Below are 19,750 nucleotides of genomic sequence, written 5' to 3'. Positions count from 1 at the left end.
TCACGCCAGATTATGCTTTACGATCGCCTTTAGCACAAACAGGATATGCTTGACGTAAAATATGCAACATGATAACCACCTGTCGTAAAATATAGTAATGCCGCAAAGCAGGCGCGTCCTTTGGAATTTGTGGAATGTCAGCTGCCCGCCATTTTGTTTGCATATTTACCTCTGGTCAACAACGCCACCGCTCGGCGTATTCTAAACTGCAATGGTGTCGAATGTCGTCTAATTTTAACCATGGACTGAAAAGTTCTCCCACACTTGCGTTATATTCACGAGATACCTAACGTTTCAATTGACCGTGAAAAGCTTGCTGTGTTGACTGTTACTCGGGCTTTTTGTCGACATTCTGGCCAATTTAAAGCAATGCCATTAGCACAAGATACGTCATCGAAGGTATCAGATCTATGAAAGGGAGGCAACATCCAGCGTCATTTACATACGGATAAACTAAGTGTTATGCAGTGCGAACACCGCTGTTCCGAGTCTGATTCTCGTCCAAAAAATCGATGCGCTTAATCAAAGAGCACAATCTGATATAACCACCACGATCTATTAATTTTGTCCAATAATAATGCCAGTTACCTTTTTAACTAAGGTTAGGTCGTCTAATTATTCATGCATGCATAGTTAAGCCGTGCAAACCGGGAAACTAGTACTGCTATAATGCGTACACATTTGTACGATGCAACATATAACATACATCAGAATGAGATAAGCAACTTGACCACCTTGCAAAATGTGGTTAGCCTCCGATGCCAAATGACTTTAAGTCCACTCCCAGATGACCCCTACTTCCTTCATTGTAAAGCAGCTGCAGGATAGTAATACTGCCTTTCAAGAATAATTGGAGGTGATTTTTATCGATGCACTGAATTCATATGGAAGATACACCAGACAGTACAGATGGTAAAGTAACTTACCCAAGGTGCTTGTGCAGTGCGATTCCGCGTGGTTCTTCGACGTCGTCATATGCGAGTACGCTGGTTTTACCCGTCGACACTTCCATCACAGTTACCCAGTTTTTCTCCGTGTCAGTCAGGAACAAGTTGCCGAATTGTCCGTCGTACGAAATGCCGTAAGTCTTCACTCCTTCAGCAACCTTTTCTGGGTCGTTCCCACCGACAGTGCTATCGCGGAAGACCATGCCAGAGTCGAATTCAGCCAAAAGTAGATCGTTCAGAGAAACGTCGATGGCATACACGGAAGAAATGTTCGCAATCAGACGGCATTGTTCCTGTTCTTCTGCAAAGCGTTCTATGTCCAGCTCACAGACGTGGGTCCCGTTTGAAAAATACAGCGACGAACCAAGCGCACCTAACAAGCTTACCTGTAAAAGCAAGCAACACAAAACGCCTTTCCAGTAGGAATTCATGATGTCGATGCTACCCTTACTTCGGTCGGTAGAAAACTCAGGGCCTCTTTGGTGGAACAGGTGTATGGAAACAAATAACGTTCTTCAGACCGGGTGGCTGCTTCCTTTGTACTGACTAGACAGAGAATGGAACAGACAGAAACCCTCGCTTGCCAGTCGCTGCCGCAGTTTGGTGAACATTGGTAATTGGTATATACTTCCTTGTAAACTAGTGTAAACCTCTTATGGTGCTACTAATATTTTTACAAGCCGGCCTTTTGTCTGCTCACATGGGCTCATGTGTCGTTCCGAGCAAAACATTTTGGTGCTGCGTGTGCAAAGGCTGTCCGTTACAGGGCACCCCGTGTCTCCATGGTAGCTCTTCAGTGAATAGCATTTCCGAGAAGCGCAGCACTAAACGCGGTAAGGGGAATTTTATGACTGGTGCCAGGCAACTCATTAAGGTATGAAACCCCCTTGGCATTCGCCCAGCGGTACAGGCCGCCCCTTGTCGCCTGCGCTGTTTGAATTGTGCCCCAGACGGAACTCAGATACTGGCACGGAAAGATCTGGGGCAAAATTCACCTGGGTTGGCTTCTCCGGCACGTCAAGACACGATGGGTCTCACCACCCTTGTTCTTCTGATGAGCCTTTTACCGCTGTCTTTGGCCGGGTGAGTACATTATGCTGTTTATTAACAAACCCAAGCAACATTAGGGCCCGAAAATTGGATTTTAAGCCAGTTTTTTTAGTCATTTCTACACATGATTAGTCAAACAACATTATCACAGTGTTTAGCGACATTTATGGTGCAAAAATTTGACTTCGTTGTGATGTGAGAGCTCGTGAGAAATCGTCGCAGGAGTTTTTGTAGGCTTGAGAAACTAAGGCGAACATCGTATGGCACGCTTTTGCGCGGTTTTGAAATGCTCAAAGTATGAAGTTATATCGCAATTGTGCTAAACACTATTAGTAAATGTCACTACCATAAATATTTCAGCATTTTTTTAATTTCCATTTCTTGGGCCCGTTTGCTTTGGTTGCTTTAAAAGAGACACAAGGACTGTATAGTAGGTGGTGTAGTCACCATAGTACATACATGTAGCATACAATATATTCCAAAGTCAATGTGGATACTGATGTCTTTTGCTATAATAAAGTGTTTTTTTAACCACGAAACAGCCGTTGTTCTGTACAACGATCCCGCAGAGAGACTAGACTGGAGTCCTATCCGATTAGACACAGTCAAAAATACTATAGGAGCTGCGGTACGTTTGGATGGAGCCGCTGTACACATTACAGGTAGGTAGATTTAAAAATATGTTTGTAATGGGTTTGAGCTCCCCGATCGGACGAAATGTCTATAGTATCATATAATGTATTTTTCCACAGTCTTCACAAACAGCAATTTGTAATGGAAGCTGCGTTGCAGCAACCGATTCATCGTTTTTTGTTTGTTTTCATAATTCGGTATGTTTCAAAAGTATAGGTACTTTTGGTAAGCTGCTCAATACCGTATATACGAAATCATAACTGTGTATATGTGTGAAACTGTAAATGTGTTGTTGTGCAATGTACTAATGCATTTTTAATAGAGATTTGTGGAAAACAAAAAGAGAGCAATACTGTTGGATCAAGTATATCCTTTAACGCACCCAGGCTCTATGGAAAACAGATAGCAGACCTGAACTCTTCCTAAAAATTGGTCATTTGACGTCTGTGATATGTATGAAGTGAGTACTAACTTATGCGCTCGAAAATGTATGGCAATGCCGAGGAAAAGCCAACAAAACAACAAAACCGACAAAACAGCTTGGTGTATTATTACAGGGATGTATACAGAACAGGATACAGGCCCCAGTATTACAGCACCTACTACAGAGAATATGTATGCTGTCCCGGCTGGACTGGTTCAAGTTGTAACACAGGTTTGGGCTATATATAGTACTTCTATTTGTTTTTTTAATTTATACTTATTTCAACTAACAGAGGTTTACGTATACGAACTCAGATCAAAGTGTGACTCAGATGATTGATGTACATGATGTTACTAAGTGATGTTTTATTTTTCCATCATCCTACATGTTTATTTCATTCTAACAGCTGTATGCAGCAGGGGCTGTTACAACGGTGCATGTACAGCCCCCAATGTATGCTTCTGTAATACTGGATGGCAGGGCTCTACATGCAACACAGGTGATAGTTCATCTAAGTTTAGTTGACAATGAAAACCGACAACTGACATAGTATTTGAAGTTTAGTCTGATCCCATGAGCAATGTATTTCCTAGCATTGTCTGAAGTAATACTTATGTCGTGTTTAAGTTCCATGCATAATTCTTAGATTAAGTTCATTAGGTGATTTAGATTGGCAGTAGTTTAGAATACAAATCTTGGTTGTGCCTTTTGCAGATACACGTTTTGTTGTAGATTTTCTGTCAAATAAATACACTGTTGTGCCTGTAGTTATGATACTTCTCTTTTGGTTGTTGTTATAAATATCATATACTTTTTTCCTTCCGTCTAATTTACAGACACAAACGAATGTTCGAGCGACAATGGAGGCTGCGATCATAACTGTGTAAACACAGCCGGAAGTTACTACTGCACCTGCCGTACAGGATATAGTCTGTCTGAAAGTCGCTGGTGTTATAGTAAGATATTGTCTTCACTACATTAAGTAACTATGATTAATAGTGCATCTTGTATACGTAAATGAATACGACTGGATTTGATTTATTTTCCAGGTTTTACTCATTTATTCATTCTCCACGAAATATGACATATGTATCCATAACATTTCATCTAAATGAAATTTTCATTATTGGTGTACGTCGTTTCATGTAGTCTTGAAATCTGAGTGAAAAGTCACATTGTTTTCACGGCAGATATAAACGAGTGTAGCAGCGGCAACGGGGGCTGTGATCACCAGTGCCACGATACTTCAGGATCGTTCTTCTGCACGTGCAACACTGGGTATTCCATTTATGGGAGGACGGCATGTCTTGGTGAGTTTTCAGACCTTAACCTTTCATGCATCCCTCTCCGTCCTAGTAAATTATAGAATTTAAAAAGAAATTATCATTGGATTATTTTGTCAACAAATGCTGCGTAAAACTAGGCTTTGCAAAACGGGGGCATTAGGTCCAATCTTACATATTGCCAGGAGTCAAGGAAAATGGACGCTGTTATCGTATGCGACGCTATGTGATAACTTTCCTTTGTCTGTTTACTTCCCCTGCATACAATGCTTACCAATTAAGTATGGGGAGGCGGTGTGCAGTAGATCTTACAACCATGGGCTACCCTTCTCTATGCTGATTTGCATCTTTCTTGCCTGTCCAAATTAGAATGTTTCTCTTGGTAACGTCAGAAGTAATTGTGTACTTTGGGCACTATTTGCTTGCATCCTACTACTCTTACTCGCAAGTCTAGCATAATACAATGTGTATCTTGTATGTACAGATGTGGACGAGTGCTCGAGGGATACAGACGGGTGCTCCCACATCTGTGACAACACGGCGGGCAGTTACACCTGCCGCTGTAGTCCCGGGTACTCCCTGCAGTCGGACAGACACTCCTGCAGGGACATAGACGAATGCTCCTCCAACAATGGAGGCTGTGAGCATACATGCAGGAACAGCGCCGGAAGCTACAGTTGTGACTGCAACATCGGATTTCGACTGAACTCGAACGACCATTCCTGCGACGGTAAATGCATATTCAACAACTTTATCAAGCCTATGTCGCGTCCAAGAAGGTCATAGCAAGCTTGGGCTCAACATTCGCATCAAAACCTATATAGTAGGCAGAATCTTCAGCTATGAGCTATCCTTATTTTCTTAGCGTGCCAGAGGAAGGTTTTATCAATAGTACTTTTCAACAGCCAAATTGTGTTGCTAGAAAATGCTAAGAATGTCTGAATATTGTGTCATGATTACAAGTATGTATTCTGTCTTCCACATACAGATATCGACGAATGTGCGGAAAACATCAATGGATGTGACCATATTTGTACGAACACCCGGGGCAGCTTCACCTGTTCATGTCGACCGGGCTACTCGTTAATGTCTGACGGACGCCTTTGCCAAGGTATTAAATGGAAAGTTCGTGGTTTTATCTATAACTTTCAGTTGATGCTATCATTTCATAATCTAACAAAAAAACACTAACAGAACAATCACCTCTCGTTACAGACATAAATGAATGCGAACCAGGTGGTTTTCATGCATGCGCCCAAAACTGCCACAACGAGGTGGGTAGTTACGCATGCTCATGTCGTATCGGGTACCGACTGGGGACGGACGGCCGAGCCTGTGACGGTAAGTACACCACAATATATTACCACCATTTGAAAAGTGCGTTCATTTAGAAAACCAATGAGAGCTTCTTGGTTAAGATTCTCCATTATTCGACCACATATACATGTCCCTACATTCCCTAAAATACTGAATATAATATTGATTTGTGTATCTCCAAAATATGAGAGACGCAAATATTGAGTTTTTGCTTGAAATATCTATGATATTCTACTAACATTTTTTTCCTTCATCAAAGACATTAACGAGTGCGCTGAGCAGTCGTCAGGGTGCGAACATACCTGCTTCAACTCTGTCGGCAGTTATCACTGCGGCTGTTACGTCGGATGGCACCTCACATGGGACCAGCACACATGTCTCGGTAAAACTTATCAAAGTAGACTAAGATAAACGTAGGTGATAAACAATATAGGTTTGCAGTATAAGTATAAGTAAAATACATTTCAAGTTTGATATGTTCAACTTATCGCCACCATGCATGGTCGATACCAGTACGACCTTCGCGTTTTTAAAAAGACAACCAGCTATACTCGCCAAACAATTATTCTGAAGGTTGACCGGAATGATTATTTTCCAATCAATCGTACGCAGGCATCAGTGTCTGATACATGGAGGCTGCAGACATGCATAGGGCTCGCCAGGCTGGTCTGCTCTCGGCATAGACCCTCCAGGCGGTTCCCACTGTTTCATTTTAATGGCAGTTTCCCTCAGCTAATGAAAAGCAAATGATCTCGTTGATATGTTAGTTGACATTTACACAACTCATAAAGCATCGAAAATGGCCTCCTATGTTAGATGTACGTCTAGCTTATATGCAAATGCATTTTATTTTCCCATCAGGAAACCCATGTGTGGACATCGGGACTCCACAGAACGGCGAACGAATCTGCACTGGTTTTGTCACAAACGAGACGTGTTCATTTGAGTGTCATCCCGGATACTACATGATCGGGTCGGCGGAACGGTCGTGCCTACCTTCGGCACAGTGGGCAGGGGAGCAGCCTCAATGTCCACGTAAGTAATTTATTCTATTTGTCGAGATTTACCACATTTGTGGAAGGATTGACATAAGAGGTGACTATCCCCTTTTCAAGATGTCAACCCGGAGACAAGACAGTAAAGTTTGAGTCAATCATATCGGGAAGAACCCCTGCTCTTTTCGATAAGTGTGTGGTTTATTCAACGTGTTCGAGTTGTGACTCTTCTCAAAACCGCTACCTCCAGCTTTACGTCCTATCAGAGAATACGCCCCCAACCGAAGCTATGCACTTGATTGCTTAAAGCAACCAACTAATCAAAGCAGGCATTCTAAAGAAATCCTCTTGATCTAAAACAAAGTTGCAGGTTGTGCTTTATTGTGGGATCAAAGACGATGCAAGGATAATAGGAACAGCAAGGGGTCATCTTCTATTTTTGGGAAGGACCTATGAAAATTACATTGGCTATGATGACATGTATCCACTGTAACTTCTATATCTTTCAGCAAAGTTGTGCGACAGGCTTGCACCCCCTGAGAACGGGTACATCAGGATGCCGTGCCGTAGGGAGTACACCTCGCGATGCACGATGGGATGCAATGATGGCTTCTACCAGTCCGCCGGAGATGACGCTAACAAAGACTGTATGCTACAAGACAGCGGGGTGGGATGGAGCGACAATGCCTTCAACTGTTCACGTAAGTAAAATCGATAAGTTCCATCTCTACATAAGGACAATACTCATTTATTATCAACAAGGAATCCAGTATTAGGCATATCGCTTTACATATACAAACAAGACTAATATTTCAATAGTACTTATGGCAATAGCAGTTTGAATTTTGTGGTCAGAACATTCTTATATCTTATCTCATTTATCACACAACAGAAGATATGACAAACTGTTTTTCCAACTTCCTTTGGATTTCTGTTTTTCGTAATGTTTCAATTAGTGGCCATGCCTGTCCGTTTTTTTTTTCTTCATATTATCCTTCCATCTTTTTCGTCATTTACCCCTCTTCTTTCCTCCCTGGATGGACCATTGCATGATGCATAGTTTTGGCTAGTTCTGATTGCTGGTACTGTATTCAATAGGTTTTCGTACTGACCAATGGTTTACTTGACTATTTTTATTTTAAATCATAATCTATCCTGGACAGGTATCACCGCATGTGAACCAAACCCCTGTCTCCATGGAGGACACTGCACCCCAATAGACTCCGTTCAATATTCATGTGATTGTACAGACACTGGGTACAAGGGTGATAGATGTCAAATCGGTGTCATGTCATTTCCCCCAAATGGGTACCCGATTTTGTATAGGCATGTATGGTCTGAACAATTTGTGATTCAAGCCAAACCAACCAAAGAATTGATCCTCTCGCCACGTGGAAATGGTTTGGAGTTCGAGCCATCTACAGTAGTATTTTCGTATGCAGATTCTACAGCTGAAGTTAGGGTGATGGGGAGGGTATCTGGTTTCATACCGATAGAGTACAGCATTTCAGGTGAAAGTGCAGAGGATTTTGAGATACCAAACGCCGATCTTTTATCAGTAAACAATCGCGAGCACCCCTTTGGACCCAGGCTGCCTCAGCAACACTCTCCCACAGCCGTCGATGTCACCCCTCTTGCTGCGGGCTGTAACGTGTTAGATCTAGAAAATGCTCCGTGTGGAAATGTTAGCTTGCTATCCACTTCCCCTTGGTATGACGACCCCGTTAATGTCTTCCACAGCTTTTCGACTGGAATCATACATTTACAAACCAACGGCATCACCCTGCCGTTTTCACTGACTGGCACTATGATTCAAACGGTTTCAAAAATATCTTCTTTGCCCCTCGAAGAAAATCTCTTCACGTATTTAGACAACCATTCAACGGATGATGATTATGCCGACGTATGCCTTGATTCACAGTTCCCCCCTGGACTGCTAAAAAGACTCACAGAAGCGTCCGCTTTCTTTAATTCATACGTACAATCCGTCAACAGTCTCCTTCCTGGTTGGGTTCACCTTGGTTCTAAGTCAGAGCCACGACAGTGGCTTATGAGTAGTTTCTCTCATCTCGCCCCAGTTCATATCATTGGAAAAAAATATTGTGGAAACCTGCCGTTTTCACATGACAGTCTTGTCCATGCACTACTTAGCCCTTCTGATATCACCTTTAATGTTCTTGGAGAACTCAAGACTACATCCGTTGTTGATGGTAACATTTGTCTCGTCGTCGATGTTTGCTCCAATTCCTTCGCAATCACCTTCCCGTTTTCCAGTGGAGATGGCGTCATCCAATCGCTTTCTAGAAAACTTGGTCTGTCTAGATGGGAGTTTTCCCTTAGAGGATTTGGCATATCACCCTCGGTTAGTCTGTACAATCCTGAATTTGATGTGGTCTTCTGGGACGACCGAGGAACCACTCGTCAGAGGTCTGTATCGGGGGACATCTGGTTGGACTCCAGCTTCCAGTTCCATGTGGCATCAGCGAACAAGGCGGCAACTGTCAACGTACATGTCAACGGCAGTCTGTTCATTCAGTCATCAGGCATCGAAAAGGCAAGTTTTATGAAAAGCTGCAATTGTGTTCTAAAAAGACACAATTAGTAGTTTTCTAGTAGTTTTTTAGTATCTTTTTAGTAGTTTTATTAGTTTTTTATTAGTTTTTTTTTAAAAGTTTTTTAGTAGTTTTAAAGTTTTTTGGTAGTTTTTTGTTGTTTTTTTTTGTAGTTTTTTTTTAAAGTTTTTTAAATAGTTGTTTGTAGTTTTTTAAAGTTTTTTTAGTTTTTATTAGTACACCCTGGAATGATGATGAGTAGTAAGTCAATTGTTTTCACGCGAAATATCACTTTGTTTGAATAACGATATGTGATGCGATGCGATGTTAGGCTTGTAGGATTTCACTTATAGAATGTGATGTCTTTGTGCCTTTGTTTGAAGGTCTTTGGCCAATTTCTGTCAGGAGGACTTCTGGCTACAGGAACACCAAACATGTCGATGACTCTTGGACTAGGCTACGGAGAAACGGCAATGAATTTCAGCTTCCCGAGTGTAGAAACGACGGTCTACATTTTTTCGGAAGGTACGTCAAACTTGTACAATATTTGAAGTGGTGTGGTATTACCTACCACAAACAAACACATTGTATGCTGAAACACGATACACCAAAGATGTTTACTTTAGAAACAAGGGCACACGCTAGTGAATTGCCAAAGCGTGAAACCATAGAACACTGCTTGTTTTCTTTTGGGGGGCTTGCGATAACGCATTGCGACGATTCAGCACACCAATACGACTATTAACTCAAAGTCAATGCGCTTCTTTTCTTTACGACAGTTATGTGCGTTCAAAGAGAAAAAAATGGCAAGCCTCACTATTATTAGTAAACGAGCTACGTTATATGTGTAATGTTTCTCCGTTTGACTTATCTATCCTCGTCCAGTAACGTTTCAAATTCCGTCTTAAAATCAATGGTGTTTTTGTGATGATGTATTCACATCCCTTTTTTCCTCATAGCTTTATGGTATTATCAACGAAGAAGTCAGGTTTGCATGCAGCTACTATACTTTTCCCCAGGTGTCTACAGTTAGAGACTATGCTTGATTTGAATATACTTAACACACTTGCAGGTTCCAACAACAGCAACATTGCCAAGATTCAATTCAAGCGAGTGACCAGTCAAAGCCCGTTCAATGACACGCCGCTGAGGAATGTTTTCGCCATTAGTGACCACACAACGTTGATGGGTTACATAAAACTGTCATACAAAACACAACCCATTAGTGAAAACCCTATCCTACTGGATGAGCTGCAACGTCTTAATGAGACAGCTTATAGTGCCCGTCGTTTTTCATCAAGTATGGTAGGGAAAATCTCCTCGGATCAAATCATCGATCTAAAATCGCAGATCACAACATATCAAGAAGCCCTTGAAAACAACCTCCATGTTGTCAGTTTTGGCAACCACACAATAGAGGTCGTTAACGCATTCACGGCACTGCAGACCAAATACTGGTCACTTTCTAGAATGTTGATGGAAATAGCAGAGAGGCTCAGAAATGGAGACAATACAATGGAGGAAGCAAATACAGTGCACAGCTTAATGTCGGAGTTTTCAAAGTCTCATGACATAATCATGCAAATCATCCGGAACGCGACTTCCACAACACAGCTCACAGAGTTAGGTCTAACATCTCGTGCTTCTGTCTGTCAGTACAGCCTCTGTTTAGGCCAGTCAAACATAGAGCTAGCAGCAAAAGAAGAAAATTCGTGGATGCTCGGGGGATTGATTTCACCAACCGAAAGTTGGTCTTTTGATCAGTATCTGACATTCCCTGAAGGTAACAAAGCGGTATGGTCCCTAGCTGACGACACGTTATCCACAAGTGTGTCAGTATATTTTCAGATCTTTGGGGAAAAGAAAGAACTGACGCTTTGGACCGAAGACAGAATTGCTCACATACAGGGCAGTGTTTTCGTTGACGAGTTTCCCGTCCATTTGGCTGGACATTGCAACACAGACACAGGAAGTAAATTACGGTGGAATATCACAATCTCCTTCATTCACGACGCTGACGGCCTTCCCCGTATTGTGGAAGATCGACTGGAATCTTATCTCTCCGACATTTTGGATAAATCAGTCGCCCGCTATGAACTAGCACAAAAGGCAGTCGAAAGTCTTGAGAACTTGTTCTCCGAGACAAATGCAGACCTCGACAATTCGAATCAACGCTTAAGAAGCATCGAAGAGGAGTATGATACGGCATTGTCAGAATTACAAGACAGCGAAAGCGATCTTGAGCAACTCGAGCGTGAGTTTAAAAGTGAGAACAATGAGGTGAAAGACCACCTAAATGCACTTGACGCCCTGTGTAAACTGCGAACCTGCCCTGTTGTACAGACACCGGGGGTTAAGTGCAGTGCATGTACAAAAGAACTATCCCGCAATGTACCCGCGAAATGTTGCTCACCGTGCTATAATACTCGCCGAGTGATTGAACAGTACGAGTGCCAAACGACGTGTTTTAAATGGAGCGAAACATGTACATCGACTCATTTTTCTCGATGCCGTCTTTGGGGACTTGGAGGGTGTAGCTATGGCACCATATGGAAATGTACCGCTGAAACTAAGATATACGACTGTAGTGAGACATGTGAAAAGAACGTCACATACTATGATGAAGCGGAATGCTGTAAGACATGCTATGAGATGGAAACGGGATACGTTCAGGCGGAATGCTGTGCAGAAGTCCCTGACTTGACGGTAACACAAGATCCAACATGCCTCAGTCAGAATAATGCCTGTAGATCAGTTCGAAACACGGTCTTTTCGCGCTATGAACAGTCGTGGGGCGATGTGACGGCAAAACTTTCTCAATTACAGTCCGCAAGATCACGACGAACCACAAATCAGATAAACCTTGAAAGACTTCGCGTGAAATTAGATGCACAGCGTCTACAAACCGAGGAACGTGAGACAATATCTGAGCGTTATCGCTTGTCTCTAAATGAAGCGAAGCTTACGCTAGAGTCCATAGAGAACACTTTGAGTGACTCTTTTGAACTCCGCGACCTTTTCGACGGTACAAATATGACTGGCGTGCAGATTGTAAACGTGACATTAGCGATGATGCTTACAAGCAACAACTCCAGAATTATACCATTAAAGATACTTGTTCATCATGATTCTCGTCTGCAAGAAGTTGGAATTGTTCTTGACCTAGATTCACTTGAAACATCTCTGGCTGATGGAGTAAAGAAGATAGGCAGGACCATGTTCGGCAACATCGATGCGGCACTCCATGCCCTGTCTACGTTTCCGGACAATCAAGCAAGGAGAAGAAAGCGTTCAACGAAAGAAGAAACCACTGGGTCATGTCACACATTTAATGAAATATCCACATACGTCAATGAAATATTCACCCTGGTTCAGGAGTTCGAGAGAGAACAGCTTTACAAGAAACGCTTGTTCAGGGAAACCGAGCAGCACTTACTCGCCATGAAACAGAATCTCACCTCAAATAAGGAATCGCAGGAGAATGCCTACAACAAAACAATCCTGGCAGAATATTTCAACATAACCAATGACCCCATTAGAGACATCGAAAACATTAGTCAAGAAGCACAGGCAACCCTCAACTTGATCGAGACGATTTCATTAATCAATCAAAACAATGAAGACTCATCAACGGGGGCCGCGGCAGCAAACCGTCTGTACATAGCATACGAAGAGGTAACACGTAATACCTCCTATTTCGACATTTGCTTTGGCTTCCGCGACTGCATACTTCAGGTTGTGGTAGACTACTACAACCTTCTCTACCCTACAGAAGAAACTGAAGCAATTGCAATGGAGAGCTCATTTCTGGAGGTTAAGAACAGCCTTGCACTGTCACTGAACGAGACCAGTTTGAACAGAAGTAACATTTATTGGAATTTACAGAGTCTTATGGCCTATATCAACACCACACGGGATGGAAATTGGCTTTGTGGCACCGCCCCAACTATTCAACAGCAGCCAATGCTGACCAATGAAGTACTGAAGGGCAATGACATAAAGCTCGAATGCAACGCCACCGGTGACCCTGACCCAAAATATGAATGGATCAAAGACAGTAAAACAAAAGTTGGTAACTCTACGGTGCTGGTGTTGCAAAACGTGAAGGAAGACGCAGGAGGAGAATACGTTTGTATTGCCTCCAACAGGTTCGGGTCTTCGTCGAGCTTGCCAATCCAAGTAATCGCCACATCTAAACCGCATGTCACTCAGCACCCGGTTTCTCAGGAACTCGCTCTGGGAAGTGAAGTAGGAACCACAATGAACTGTAGCGCCACAGGTAAGTGCATCTAGCATTCAGCCCTTCCATGTTATGGTTTAGTTTGACAATTTATTCCATGGATCTGAAGTTGAATAGTGGATGAAGGGAGACCATTAATATCATTGCAAGACACAAACTACCACGTTGGCAACCAACAGTATTTTTCTCTTCAAATTTAAAGCAGCACATGCTACAAACGTCTTACCATATAATAGACATATTTCTTACTCAGATGCCAACAGTGAAAGCTTTTGATTAAGATTGTATTTACTTTAACATTTAATTTGTTTGAGGCTTTGTGTTTTATTGTATTGCATTGTATTGTATAGTTTTGAAATGTCTAAACGTTTAAGTCAGTAATCCTTGTTATTGTATTTTAGCAATAGCTTACAAATGAAATTTATCACTTTGTGCCGACAGGTACGCCAACGCCTTTGATTCGCTGGTTCTTCCGAAGAGATACATTGTCAGATTGGGTCCAGGTCAACAACGGGAGGGCGTCAGATTACATCCTGATAATCGACCCGACGTGGCAAGACGAAGGTCTGTACGTCTGCATGGCAGAAAACAAGCACGGGCAAACTATGTCGGAGCCAGCCTTTCTCATGATACTGGATATCTCCGTGGCTGTGTCTACTGTAAACATAACCTTTGGAATCAAACACAGAGAAATCGTTGACATCGATACGCTGCCACGGGTCAAGCGTGAAGACCTCTCCTTTTCAACACAAATACCATCTACTGTTTTACAAGGTGTATCGAATGCAAGTATGTCTACCGTTCAACCAGAAGTAAACATTACCTCTGCGCCAGATGTAAATCCTGGGCACGGCGTAGATGTTGAAAGTATCGTGAGAGTCCTTGAGACTATAACTGGTCTCGGTAGCGTTGTAAATCTTGTTCCAATCAAAGACGTTGCTAACATAGGCTACGAACGCCTCCAGGTCATAGTAATTGGCAATAACTTGACCAACGGAACTGATTATCCATATGTGTACCCTCATTACGCAAAGCAAATGACAATTGAACTAGATGAATTCCAAACTAAGTTATCCGAACTTGAGCAGGCGACAACGGCAGGGAACCTTAGCGCAGTGTATGGTGGCCAGAACGTAACACTTGAATCCAACGTGTTCGAAATCGTGAATACCGAATTCCTGTGTCCACCTGGACAAGACCTGGACGAAAATGGATACATTTGCGGTGAGTAGTAACAAACTATACATGATATTGTTGTTATCTGTTTTTTTCTGGGGTTTAAACCGGGATATATTTAAGCCTCTCACTGTTACATTTTATGTTACACGCGTATTATTTTTCATTAATTGCGGATGCTGCTTGTGTATAGTACTTGTGTAAAAATCAACACAATTCAGCTTTTATGTCACGCTGCAAGGTTGATTTGAATAAACTTAGTTGATTAAAACTCTCACACGTGTGTTTTACGATACTATGCCCCACAGTAAACTGCCCACCAGGGAAGTACAGGAGTCTTGGTGATCTTTTCTGGGCGTCTGAGTGCAGGCCATGTCCGAAGGGTTTCTACCAGGAACAACAAGGCCAAGAGACCTGTGTACTCTGTCCAGAGGGGACCACGACGTATTCATTGGGGACGAGATCCTTTTATTCATGCTACGGTACTAATGGATTTTGGGATCCACAATTAGCTTACAATATAGATGTAGCTATTCTTCCTGTGTTTATATTTCCCTTCGCCGCTTTCAGCTGAAAGCAAATATATGCCAAAATGATTGAACTGTGACCATAAAACATTGCCATTTCATTTGGACTAAAGAAATTGAAGAATGAAGATGGTTGTGTTTTCAAAATGCATAGCCGACCCGGAATTTTGTTAGCATATTGTCAGATGTTTTTATTCATTGCACTTTGATATACTTTCGCAGAACCCTGCCCTCCTGGAAGTTTTTCTGAAAATGGTCTCATGAGCCAGAACTGCACCTCCTGTCCAGTAGACACCCACCAAGAGCATTGGGAGCAGACCTCCTGTACAGAGTGTCCACAGGGACAGGGTACACGTCACCCGGGCGAGACCTCGCCGGAGATCTGTGAAAGTAAGAGACTGATGATTATGCTATTTATAGACTAGATTTCTGGTCGGTACTATAAGCAAAATATATGGCAGCAGTATTAAGGACTTGGACATTTATTTGCTGTTATACCATGGTATGATATGGCATACCCAGTATGGTAAGTATACAATTATGGTAACACTGATGTTTCCATCGTCCTATCTCCTCTCATTTTAAAATTAACTAAAACATTTTTGTTACAGTTAAATGCAAGGAGGGCCAATTCTCCGAATCTGGATTCGAGCCGTGTACCCTTTGTCCAAAAGGATCCTTTCAAAACAGGACAGGACAGACTGGTTGTGTGAATTGTGGTGACTCATTAACGACAACTAGTGGTGGCTCTATCTCATCTGATCACTGCAGAGGTATGTCTTACATGCTGCGTTTACGTAAGGTATATTTGTGGTACAAATGACAACGTTGAAGTGAGTTTGCTGGTACTTTGTTTAAAAGTGACTGACCTCACCCACAGAGCCTTGCCATGCGGGGTTCTACTTCTTCGCGAGCAGCACGTCTGATGCTGGAGAGTGCTCTCCCTGCCCAAAAGGGTACTTCCTGCCGCGACCTCACGACCCTCGACAAGAGATGAGGAAGTGTCTGAAATGTCCATTTGGCCTAACAACATCAAGTGTTGGGGCAACATCCTCCTCAGATTGTGAAAGTAGGGATGCCGTTATCACCTCTGATTTTTTTAGTTTACAGGATCAATTTTAGCTTCCTTACTTCAATAAAGTTTTGATTTTCATTCTTTGTTTACTGTATGGATAATTTGTAATCATTATGTCTGAAACGTGCCTTGGCGATACAAATGGTCCAACAATTTTTAACCAGTACTGGTTGCATGACACAGCTTTAAGAAATACATAATATTCAGCACATACATACACACAATGAAAAGAAGACAAAGAACAAGTTTCTAAGGTAAAGATGGCCATATTCAATTGCACAGTTGATTCATGCTCATAACAAAAGTATTCATCATCCTACAGTGAGCTGTAGACCAGGCACATACTCAGACTCTGGCCTTCATCCCTGCACCCCGTGTACAAATGGAACCTACCAGCCTGAGGAAGGGATGAAGCAGTGCATGCTGTGTCCAAACGGGACGGAGGCAACAACGGAAGGTTTGACACAGTGTACAGGTTGGTTTGTCTCACATTGCTGAATACATGAAAGACATCCATTGTACGTTTATATTCATGTATTTCAATTTATTTATTTGACCAGAGTACAAGCTTAGTGCAGGTCATGATGAAATAGCAGAAATACTGTTACACTGATATAAGATGATCTTATATTGCTACATCTTAGTATGTATAGGTTCAAGTTTTTATAGCTTCTTATGACAGCTGTAAATGTAAGAAAAATTGCATTTAGCTGCATGTGGAAGACTTTGTTCTTGCGTGGCTATTCAGAACACCGTGTTATATATACGAAAGGTACACGAAGGAGCGAATAGTATGTGCCCATAAAACATTTGGGATATTTCCTACTGTATAGATTTTGCAAGTCCGTTTTTTTCCAAATGTGCGTTTGGGGGGAGGGGTGAAAGTTGTTGATATGTCGAATGTCAGTACGATCTATCACATGACGTACTATAAAATTGTGCCTTTGCCCTTCCTTCATGAATTTCCAGATAGACCCAGAGGAACTATCAAGCACCAGGGATGGTCAGTCCCAACAAACGTAATCATCATCATAGTACTGAGCTGTGGAGTTGGCATTGGTGAGTACCTAAAGTCGTTGTCTGTCTAATCAAATGTTTGATCACAGACATCCTTCATTTTTCCACTCAAGTAAGAGTGTGCATGATATTTACAAAATGATGTACTAGGGATCCTCCTAAAACATTCAAGTGTGCATTATATTTACAAAATGATGTACTAGGGATCCTCCTAAAACATTCAGACATTCAAAATCAATACTGATGTTTAAACGTCTGCATGTTTTAGGAGGATCCCTGGTACATTATTTTGAATATTATGCACACTCTTCCTTGAGTGGAGAAATGAATTATGTCTGTGACCGATTACAATTTCTCCATTATTGATAGTATTTGCATACGATTGGATGGATTCACCTTAGTTTTCAAATATAATGAGGGAATTGTCATTTATCTATCTTTGTATCCATAATTTTTACCATGCCTTTTTTATCTGTTTCAGGATTCTTGACTACGCTGATCCTGGTGATAACTAAAAAGCCTTATCTCTTGTGAAGAGGACGCATGTTCAAGATCATGTAAAATGATAAAGCATTCTTGTAAAGATTATCTGGTTTTCAAAGATTGCAGACAACTGTCGGTCTGTATTCAGTGTTATGTTTTTTACTTCATATTGTGATTTGAGTAGGTTTTTTTTAGATTTGATGTGCGCGTATTCATCTTCGTCTTGACGAAATAGACACGACTCGCATATATATTATAGATTGAAAAGAAAAGTGGCATGTACATATAGGTACTTAAGATGTAAGTTCCTTGAATATTGTGTATTTTTATATATGTATTTCATTCAAAGTGGGGTTTTATTCTAATATACACTCTGATCCTATGGTTTAAAACTTTTATTTCCTCTTCAGTTTTAAAATTCTATACATAATGATTGATGTGATGTGATTTCAGGTTGATATGTTGAATAAAACTTTAAGTAAGATGCATGGACATTCTTTGTGTAATGGTACGTCCTTGGCACTGAGCCTATAGACTAATGTAAGCTTCCGGACACTGTCGCTCGTTCCACGAGGCATATGTAGCCTAGCATAGGAGGGTTAACCGTTAAATTTTTCAAGACTTGTTGTACTGCATGATAAACCAAAGAGCCAGTTAAGAGCCACAGCCAGCTAAGTTTACGTTTTATGTACAACTGACGCGTGCACTATTTTTGCAGACACCCGACCCCCATTAGCGATGCACAATAGTGGGTGAAACTTTAGACGATATTTCCTCATGTGCACGTTCGTTGCGTTGTGGGGACTGAGTTGGGATATGAACACACCTACATTACAATGACTCCTTTGGTCCTGGGTTTTTATCCGTTGATATACCACATAAATACTCTTAAGAAATTAGGCTATGAAGCTCTACAAAATCACATAGCACTCTTGGTCAGTGACTCATGGATGATTACCAACTGTCAGGAGTTATTAGCAATGAACGGTTCGGGTAAAACCTATAAAACAAGCTGACACATGCAGAAGGACCAATTGGAACAGTACAATCATTACAGCAACAGGTCCTTATTAAGAGCGTAAAATGGCATGCATAAGAATGATCAAAAGCCCCCTACCAAAGAAAATATAACGTCGCTAATACACATTTATTGGTATCTTTATATAACCGATATATTATTGGCACCCCAGAACGACAGAACCTTATCATTGCCTTCTCCGTAGGCAGAATTACTAGAAGGATTTTTTTAGTCGGGATTCGTTGAGTAATGGTGTTGGCGATATATCTCTTATTAGAATTGCGTTCTTTTTCTACAACCAGAGCCAAAACATGCAAAGGCTCTTAAACACGATAGTTCCTCTTCTTTGCGCGGGACACTGACCGTGGTAAATTGTTTGCAATTCTTTACACTCCACAAAAGATAACGGGCTGGAATCTTATATATTTTTTGTAAGTTTGGAAGATCAACATTTGCGAACCTACAGTAAGTACATTGCAGGGCGCTGAAACTGTTTCTCATCCTCTAGGCTCCGAATCTTGTTTTACCTCATGGGGCTTTGCTTCCGTATAACCAAAATTTATCACGGTGAATTTGTTCACGTCAACGTGAGTTCCAACAGCCCACAACTTGGTCACACAATCTACCAGCCTTAGGTGATGCAGAGGGCAGTTGTCGCCTGGCTTCTTGCATATCCATAATCTTTTAGTAGAAACTTAGCTTTACTGGACGACATGTTATCAGTAGAAAATAGACCATGAAAAAAACATTAGAATGCAGTGCTTCAGTGTTTACGTATGTCATTAGGGACATAAAGCAAAAACTAATGTTTTGAGGTCAAAATGTGGTGCAAACGTAGCATGGCCTATTCTTCTTGTCTTTAGGTTTTCTGTATAACTACTGGCGTCTACACTATTTTTTCAGGCACCCCACCCTGCTCTCCAACTAGGGATACATTATGGCGGGGAAACTTCAGACGATATTTCCTCATGCGCATGTGCCTTGTGTGTGGACACAATATCAACATATTATTT

At 41.7% G+C, this 19,750-nt stretch overlaps 1 protein-coding gene across 1 annotated transcript; it reads left to right on the top strand.

Annotated features, from left to right (window-relative positions):
- Positions 1–1,471: 1,471 nt before the first annotated feature.
- Positions 1,472–18,184, top strand: LOC136439534 (uncharacterized). The gene is made up of 23 exons (XM_066434952.1): positions 1,472–2,030; positions 2,540–2,659; positions 3,188–3,285; positions 3,461–3,553; positions 3,891–4,010; positions 4,245–4,364; positions 4,819–5,067; positions 5,326–5,448; positions 5,553–5,678; positions 5,914–6,036; positions 6,516–6,689; positions 7,159–7,350; positions 7,813–9,203; positions 9,585–9,726; positions 10,274–13,480; positions 13,883–14,665; positions 14,926–15,099; positions 15,367–15,534; positions 15,756–15,917; positions 16,025–16,213; positions 16,542–16,694; positions 17,189–17,278; positions 17,718–18,184. The coding sequence occupies exons 1-23, from the start codon at positions 1,975–1,977 to the stop codon at positions 17,768–17,770; spliced, it is 8,106 nt and encodes a 2,701-aa protein (XP_066291049.1). The 5' UTR covers positions 1,472–1,974; the 3' UTR covers positions 17,771–18,184.
- Positions 18,185–19,750: the final 1,566 nt, after the last annotated feature.

Source organism: Branchiostoma lanceolatum, chromosome 8 (genome assembly GCF_035083965.1).
Source record: "Branchiostoma lanceolatum isolate klBraLanc5 chromosome 8, klBraLanc5.hap2, whole genome shotgun sequence".
In the NCBI taxonomy this organism is placed as follows: Eukaryota; Metazoa; Chordata; class Leptocardii; order Amphioxiformes; family Branchiostomatidae; genus Branchiostoma; species Branchiostoma lanceolatum.
Note: the sequence above shows the minus strand (reverse complement) of the source record. Positions and strands in the feature narration are given on the sequence as shown.

Coding starts and splice junctions, on each gene's coding strand:
- LOC136439534 (XM_066434952.1), top strand. CDS start 1,975: ATGGGTCTCACCACCCTTGTTCTTCTGATGAGCCTTTTACCGCTGTCT. Junction 2,660..3,187: donor AGCCGCTGTACACATTACAG/GTAGGTAGATTT, acceptor GTATTATTACAG/GGATGTATACAGAACAGGAT. Junction 15,918..16,024: donor CTCATCTGATCACTGCAGAG/GTATGTCTTACA, acceptor CCTCACCCACAG/AGCCTTGCCATGCGGGGTTC.